At 44.0% G+C, this 8907-nt stretch overlaps 1 protein-coding gene across 1 annotated transcript in view; it reads left to right on the forward strand.

Annotated features, from left to right (window-relative positions):
• Nucleotides 1–390: 390 nt before the first annotated feature.
• The window catches only part of T265_15060 (hypothetical protein), a gene marked incomplete at both ends in the record, with an annotated part of 17947 nt that continues 9430 nt past the window's right edge, over nt 391–8907 (forward strand). The window contains 5 exons of the mRNA XM_009176427.1: nt 391–715; nt 793–902; nt 2302–2461; nt 6685–7513; nt 7974–8002. Coding sequence (XP_009174691.1) covers nt 392–715; nt 793–902; nt 2302–2461; nt 6685–7513; nt 7974–8002 — 1452 coding nt within the window. The remainder of the gene's footprint in view (nt 716–792; nt 903–2301; nt 2462–6684; nt 7514–7973; nt 8003–8907) is intronic.

Genomic DNA, 8907 nt, shown 5'->3' on the forward strand with positions numbered 1-8907 from the left:
AAAACAAGCTTTCTCCCTCTGATAGTGATGTCTGCCACTCTAATACACAGTCGGATATGTCAGATGCCGAGGACTCCCACTGAGTATCCAGGCACAGGTACTCACTCATGATGGTAAACACTGCCGTTGCTACGCTCTCATTCACCCGGTTCCTTTTCATCCTTAGCCTTTTCTATTTAGTTCTTTAATAACTTAACACCAGTCACCCTGTGCATGCTAATCAGTCGGCAACCAGTTGTTGTAACACCGAAAAAACAGGGTTTCACGACTAATAGCTAACCTTAATATTCGATTTACTCCACAACTTGAGTAATCCATTGCCAAGAGCTTAGAAATAACCATATACGAGTAACGCATTTGTCGACTAATGTGGCATTTTCAAATCTTTAGGTCTTCTGCCAATTTATTCAACGATATCTGTCTAGTCAACGGCCTCCATCAAGATGAGCGACTCTTTGACGAGTCGGCGCAACCGTCCTTTCAACCTGCACAAATCGGTACTGATCATATCTTTCCTAAATGGAGACTTTTTCAGCACTACCTGCCAAATTTGCACCGTGTAAGCCCCAGTTATCTCCGTTCCCGCTCAAAACGCAGACCGCTTACAAGGAGCCGACAAACGCAACGTAGTACAGCTCCTGTAGCTGAGAAAGAACCGAAAATCACAGCATGGCTACCTGGTGACGACTATTTACTTATTAATTCAGTAGTTATGGTATGTCCACCTTGTGCGTCTAACTAGGTGCTTCTTTTGGTATACACAAGCTAAGAAATTTGTTTGTTTTTGAGTAGACATGCAATCTCAGTGAAGTCTATCACACTGTTCGATTCGCCCACTTCTACACGGAAAAGGAAGTCGAGGCACGCTGGAGAGCTCTGCTGCTTGATCCTATAGCTTCAAGGTCAGTAGCTTAAAAGAGACCTTTGTCTCTTCAATTACTGTTATTCAGTACATGTTCATGGTTTCTTTTGTTAGCGATGCATTCCATACCCCGTTTTGTGCAGTTTTTTCGTGTAAATTTGTGAAGATATTTGTTATCTTTCCTACTTTCTGGACAAAGCGCACCAACTGGTCAGATTAGCTCTTAGGGCGTCTTGTCATTTACAGACATTTTGTAGGTTTGTCCACTGGTAAGTTCATATCCTATAGCCTGTTGAAAACAACTCAGCTAACCTTCGAAGTCTATCTCGTTCTGTGCCAGCTATTATTTACCGCCATTTCAAGATTCCAACAGTGAACAGCCACATCCACCCACCAAGAATTGTCCCTCTCCCCGCCTTATGTGATGCGTCTCCGAGTCTTTTGGCCCTGATTTCCATCTATCTATCTAACCATAGCAATTTAGAGAGAACAGACGTACTGTTTATTTTTCTTGCTGCTTGGCTTCACTTTCGACGTCCTAGATTTCAAAACAACTGTCATCTCAGGTCACCCCACATTTCCCTGTCGATTGTCCCTGTTAGTCGTGCCCCAGTCCCACATGATCAGAGATACATCTTGTCTGCTTCTCAAAACGGTTGCCTGTGCTCATCTGATCACGCTTTCTGTCTTCTTTTGGAGGATCGAATTCGTGCCGAACATTTCTCTTTGCCAGCTGCCTCGCAGTAATTTTGTTTCGATTTCCTGTGCACAATAATAATTTCTTTTCAAGATCTTTCGTGCAAGTGGTTCATTCATTTTGGTTTGTAGTCCAGTTGTCACGCCTACGGGTAGCCCACCTTCATTTTATTAGTGGGGCTGTCGTGAAAGCACCTTTCTACTGAGCCTTCTGATTTATATAACTTATTTATTTATTCCTATTAACTAGCTCTCAGTGGCGTCGACAGAATCGGTTACCGTATTTCGTGCATCTCTGTTAGAATATGAGCTGAAGGTCCTAGAGTGTTCAGCTCGTGGGAAACGTTATACACAAACCGTGGCACCACAAAAATCGTCATCACTGAAATTCGGAAATAGAAATTTCCCCAGTTGGTATCTTATATCTTCTATAAAGCTGCCTTTCAGAAAGTGCTCGTGTCACTTCAAATTAGTACTTACCACATCTCTTCAGTGCCCCAATAACTGGCCTCTGCAGTTTTTACGTATTTGTATTCTGGTTTCATCATAGGTATACCATTGGTGGTATCAATTTTCCAATTTACTTTGAATCGCAGGATGAAACATTTTCCTTTCAGCTAGCCCTACGGTTAAATCTATCTGATAATCCTGAGGTTAAATGAGGTGAATAAATTTATCCTTATAGGAGATGGTGCTCCTTAAGTACTAAGATTTACTTGTATCCTGTTGTTTGTGCTTTGCAGAACCGCTTTAGCAGCTATCAACAAAATATCCCCTGCATTAAAATCACAATTGGACCGTCAAATTCCATTCAGTTCTTTGGAAGACAATCTCCTGACTCAAATCAGCTTCTCGGATGTTTACACAGATCATGAAATGAAACCGCTGTTACTGGAGGATTTGGTAGGTTCATGTTCTATGTTAAAAGTATGTTTTCTTCCCGTTTCCGACTCGAATATTCCAACCCTCTACTTCATTCTTGGCGTAACATATCCACCTTTACTGCATACTTACCACAATGTGCATTAGAAGAATTTCAATGGATAAGATGCACGCTTAGGACAGCTACACGGTCGGTGGAGGGAGTCAAGGACCTAGAGTGCAAAGACGGTTCCGATACGATTAATATTGTCATGGTCATACGCATACGAAGTGGTAACCTTTTGCCAGATCCGTCCGTTTATCTGTTATCTGCTTTGTCTCCAGTTCACCGATGACAAACGGGTCAGCGTTCCAAGACACCTCCCGGGGAAACACCCCGTCCCCACCTGCAAATATATCTCAAGTAAATTGAGGGCAAAAATATTCTCCACCTAATGTAAAGTAACCACCTAGATAAAAAATATAACTAAAGCCAAACTACTCTGAAACGCTGAGGAACACTGCACAGCTTTTTGATCCTTGTCGAAAATTATCAGCAGTACTTATCTCAAGAAACTCCAGGCAGTCTCGAACCTGTGACCTCCCGGCCAGTAGCTTGACCATTCAACTCTTCGACCCCAAGCAGTATGGTTAAACCCAAATAGGGCAGGCTCCAGCGACCATCATAGAAGTCATCACTCGAAAAGCCTCCTGATAGACACACTAGTCCAACACAACGTCCGACTGATTGAGGGCTGGCTACTTCAAAAGCATTTTGGGTGACAGCACATTATAAAAGGACTAAATGCTTTGAGGTCATGATGACACTGCTGACGGATCTAAACAGCAAACGGAGCAAGGGCTCGGCTACCCACGCAGCTAGTCTGCTGGCGTTTTGTTCTACCTACGTACGTGTTTTCACACAGATGTTTGCAGATACCATGAGAGATAGGTAGAACAGACAGCCTATCCCTTGTTGGACGTAGTGATACGCTAGTTGTTTCGGTGGGGGATATTAAGAACGTGTGGGAACCGTTGCAGCATCTATGTAGTCCTGCGGGATCATCTATCCGTATTGAATCGAATAAGTGGAGGGATTTAACTTTAATCCTTACCCGCCATTTAGGCAACTGGTCAGGCAATCGGTGGTTTCCGTAGGTCTCAAGGTCTCACATTTGGGAAGTCGTTCATATTTCATTCATTCATCTTCTTGATACACTGTACTACTCGGTTCATTCATTTTCAGTTGACTCATGATGGACGTTTAAGCAAGCGAAAAAATGAGTCTTCAGATCCAGTATGCTTCTGACCTGGTATTGGGGGCCCTAGGTAGATTGAAGGCATTGGGTTTGGGGTCCACAGACTTCCTTCAGTACACTTGACTTAATTCCATCCACTGTTCATCTTGCAGCTTAGTGAACGTTTTGTGATATTGGTTCTTCAAGATTCATTCTGGGTGTATCAGCTTGACGTGTTCTCAATCCTCTGATGAAATCTGTATTTCTGCGCCTAGCCGTAAACTAAGTCAGTATCAATCAGGCACACCAATCACTTCGCTCAAGTGTGAACACGTTCGCTGTTCGGACGTGATAATTCAGATGCGTCCAGCGTGCGTTCGTGGTGGTGCGTTGGTTACACGCTCGCCTCGCATGTCAGATGTCCGGGGTTCAAATCCCGGCACGGCCATTGGATATGCACTGCTGATGAGCTCTAATAAGAGCGAAACTCGAGTCCAGTTCTTTCCTTTGGTGTGGACTCACCGGAATAATTACGCCAGAACAGGAATACGGCCGTTCAAATGAGAGTGGTGTGGATATGAACAAACATACCTATCCCGCAAAAAAACCCAACATTCCCTAGGAGTCATGAAGTGCCATGTGAAGGAAAATACTTCCATGTCTTGAGTGTCGTTCCAAGCGAAACACTGGGAGGATTTTGACCAGCGCACTCAGTTGAAAAGTGTCGTACTCGAAAGATTTAGTAGAATTTTTCTCCAGTTTCCCATCAGCGCCACGTCAATAGGAAAATGAGTGTTTAAGTCCACCTAGGGTTCCTATTCTTCGGAACCAGACCGCTTGTAATCTCTCACTGAATTTCGGGTTGGCGCACAAGACAGTCAGCTTCTGTAGGTGCCTGTGCGTTGTCGTGGTGGAAGAGAATAAGCACTATGTGTGTAGAAAATGGGTAGAAAATTCATAGGATTGTGATGCTGTGATCAGTGTTGGTAATCTGCTAACAGATGGATGCGGGTGGCGAAAACAGATTTCTTGCTTTACCCTTTCGACTATCGACTTCGTTCCTTTCAAAGGACTCCAACAGAAAGTTGGAGGAAATCTAGCTATCCCTCCCAGTGGAATTCCGGGTTAAAGTGCCAGAGCAATTTATTTGACATAGCGGTATTTTCCCCACGTGAAAGGTATTTCCACATGTTGGAGAAATATACTCTTTCGCCTGTCAATAAAAGTTTAAATCTGAACTACTTATATATTTAAGTAACACGGTCGTTTGATCTGATATAGATATTTCATTCACCCAGTGGGCCAGCCTCCGTACAAATAGGACCAGGTTGTAAAACCTGAGAGGGAAAAACGTGATGAGAAAATATCATGGCTCCTAATTTGTCGACAAGCCTAGTCGTGAGCACATACTATCTGCAGAGATTGGTACCATCTCACCACCCGACCCAGTTTATCAAATCTCCGTTTTCATTCACGAAATATCATCTTTCCAAACAGATCTGGTAACTGTACATTATGTTTCCAATAGGAATAGCTCTCCTTCCTAGCTCAACGCCATTTGCAACTTCAGCAGTTTATTTCATCCCCTTTCTGAATGCCGACTAACCATCCGGCCACTGATTTTTCACGCGTACATTTCTGCACAAGCACAATAACCTTTCGTTTTTATTAAGTCTTAGAATATTCATGGAAATGAACTCCCTTTCGAAATTTGAGGGTCATGTCAGGGATATACTCTTACAAGCTCCTTTGTGTGGGGCGAAATAATTGTGCGTTCGCACAGAGCCGCTGTTCTCAAGATAAACGTAACTAATTGCATGACCTCTTTCACCGTGCAAGTGACACTCGTACGTGAATCAAAGTCCGGAGCCACTCTTCTTCACCAGTTAGAGTGTAGACGGAAGGTTAGTAGAAACCTACAACAGGACTTTGGAATTACCCCGAATGCAGACTCAGAGTTTGCCGCGCGGATCATTGGTGGCACCAGAAGTGAGCAACATCGACTCACTTTATGGGAATTTTGGATTTCTGCATGACGTAAAGTCAGTGCACTCAGTTATCATCGGCTGATTGCAGCATCAGTTGTAACAATCTTGGTTTTTATGATTCAAGGTCTTTATGGCTTGGTGTGATTCGCTGTGTTAGTGCGCCATACATTTGCGATACGACCTTAACTGACAAAGTGAATTTAAGTGACAGGACGAGAAGGCACACAGGAACCAGGATTGGGAAGATCGGTTGAAGTACATGGTGGAGTTGCCCTTGTGTGCTACACTACCCGTGACAGAACGTACAGGTTATGTGGCTTGTCCAATCCACAGAAGGCGGTCAGTGAAATTGGCACAATCTTAACGACCAGATATGTGTTTAAGTCGTTTAGGATTGCGCAGTCACTTTCATATTCATCACCATGGTGAAGCATCAATGCGCCTTTTGGCAATTGGCGTGTATGAAAGCTCATTCTAAAAGTGTATGGGCTATTTGGGATCATAAACTTAGCTTGTCCAACTCTAAGCTCTCTGCAGTGAACAAGGACGTCTGGGGTAATCTCCAACCTATACGTAAACTAAACTTGGCTAACATACCAACTAAACTCGAGTTCTTGATCTCACGTCGGTGGATCACTTCCGAACTTCAGTCGGGAGACTAGTACAAAGAATTTGAGATCCTGGATTCCTGTCCCAAATCCCTCCAACCCATCAATAAGGTGGCTGTGTTCTGCCGATAGTCTGGGTGACTTATGAAGGTCGAACGTGCATCTGATCTGGTCGTATGCTTCGAATTTCCTAAAGGGAAGTTTCTGTTCACAAGAGTACTTGAGTTTGAGAATTTCCGGGATTGACGAAAACTCAGTTTACTCGCATACTGCCACTCGTGTGATCTGTAGTAGAAACATATTCCGGACCATAATCCCCTTAATTCACTTGAGAATGACCCTATCTATACGACTTCTTGTCGCTCGTTCTACCCTAATCACTCACTAGATCCAGTCTTATCCGAATTTCTCCACTACTTCCCATTATATAGCGAAATTCGGTCTTCTCCAAGCTTCTGCGTGAGCATCCTTCTGTCTTCTACTGTGGTCGTGACGAGTTTGACTTATTTCGTCAGTGGAGTCGTCTGAAAAGCTGTCATGTCATCAGAGACTCTGCGAAAACACCTCGGTCTACTCCGCCGGACGATAGCAGCCTTAAAGGAAGCAGCGAGACTTCAAACCACGACAAGAAACCTGTGACCTCTAATACGGATAGTTTGCCGTGTGGGAACAGCTTCTCGAACACTCCACTCGGTGGGGATCCCACGAGCTTTTCTGACACAGAGCTTCTGCTGGAAGAGACAGTGCATACAGCTCTTGCATCAGGCCTGGACAAGCTCAGCGAGACCTCTACTGCAGCTAGAAGAAGGCACATGCTTGGTCAATCGTCCTACCATGGCTTCCAGGCTCTAGTCACGGAAAACGTCCTTGCTGCACTCACCAAAGAAAGTAGGGAGTCTGACGGTCAGTCGTCTAGCGCTTCAACACATCCATCTCGAGGATCGACCTCCCCCTTTCTTCCGGAGGTTCGACCCCAGAATTCGGTGGCCAGACCGCCCCACCGTAACGGTGCTTTCTCAACATCTCACGGTACGTTTCCGCGAGATCATCCGTATACGGCCTACCGAAACCAAAGCGCCGCGAAATCTATCGCTTCCTGTGCAGATTTTGAGCTTCAGGTGAGGATTACTTGCAGTGTTGTGCTGTTTCCAGGCATCGTGTCTTCACTGCTAGTTCTAAATCACAGTCGGTTACATAATTTTTGTGGCGCGCATTTTTGGGACCAGGAGAGAACCGACTTCCCAAACTTGTGTATAGAGTGTGCGTACACACATCGTTTGTAGTCGATAAAGCGGGCCTTCTCAGTGGCCATTTTCTCGATAAATTTTGTGTGCATACCAGTTGTCGAATAGAGGATGTAATGCTGAGGTTTTTTTTCCAAAGCCGGTTCCAAATACAAACTCTAATTCCCACCCTTTGTGGATACCATTGAAGTTTACCAGCCAAAATATCATTCCTTGAGGAATGGTCTTTTTTGGAGATGGTTTTCAGTGGTAGTATGATTGAAAATGTGTGGAAGACAGACGTGCATTGAATTTGTACGATATGTGTCTAATTTTAAAGCCGAAAGTGCGTGCGTGGTTATCACTTATCACAAGCGACAACTCGAAGGCCTTCTGCGTGACCTCCCGTTACTTGTTATCGGCCTGCTTTTGAGCTCAAATGTCAATATTAAGTTGTTTCTCTACCCATGCGACCTGTTGTTTATGAGGACACCCAGGCCCGATGGTGCTCATGTTTGCCACAAAGGTTTGTTTCACTCGTTGGGACGCCCGACATTGATGGTTTTTTGTACTGAAAACGATAACTTGGAAGGATCGGAGCAAGAAATGATCTGAGGCATAACCGTTGATCCTTTTCCGTCGCTTGCTACATCGATCCTTTCTTCTATGTGAAGATGAATTTATTCGAAACACAGCACTCTCTAGCTACACAGCCTATTTTATTACTATGAGTTTGTGGGGGAGTACAGCCACTCCAGACAGTGAAAATTTTTGGGATCCAATCGATGCCTTAAATGAAATATCTCTTTTTCACTGCAACTTCGAGGGCTTGAGGTTGAAGGTGTCTGTAAGGGCACGCAAAACTTGTTTTTTATCAGTTTCAGTTCCGTAATGCTCTAAATGATTTTTATGTATTGTGAGTCGAGTGAATTAGGTCCGCGCTTCCGTAGATGTTGAACGCGAAGATGGGAGATCCTGATGATTTCCTACTTGTTTTTTTCAAAGCAAGAGTCATTTTAATACACCGAATTATGCTAGATGTTTTTGTCTGACGCCGAATAAAATGTTCATTTTTGACATTCCCCCATACCACATCGGGGACTTACGAGCGATATGACGCTACCAAGTTATGTTGCAATGCCAATGAGGGATTAAAACTGCGGCCTTTGCTGTCAGAAGAGAGACCGGATTAGCTACCCGTCTGCTTAGTTACGAGGACATATTTTGGCGAAGTGGTAACTGCTGTCTAGTAGCTTAGCGCCTTTTCTCACTGAAGTTATAGTCTCAATATGTGTTGCACTGTGTATCAACAACGGTACTTACCGCGTTTTCAGCCTTGTTTACATCTTGTTTGGAATAACTCCGTCTGGGTCAAACTGATATCGAATTATCGCTGTTCCCTGCGTTATGGGCTATGGTTCAATATATATA

The sequence above is a fragment of the Opisthorchis viverrini genome (assembly GCF_000715545.1).
Source record: "Opisthorchis viverrini unplaced genomic scaffold opera_v5_337, whole genome shotgun sequence".
NCBI classification, from domain to species: domain Eukaryota; kingdom Metazoa; phylum Platyhelminthes; class Trematoda; order Opisthorchiida; family Opisthorchiidae; genus Opisthorchis; species Opisthorchis viverrini.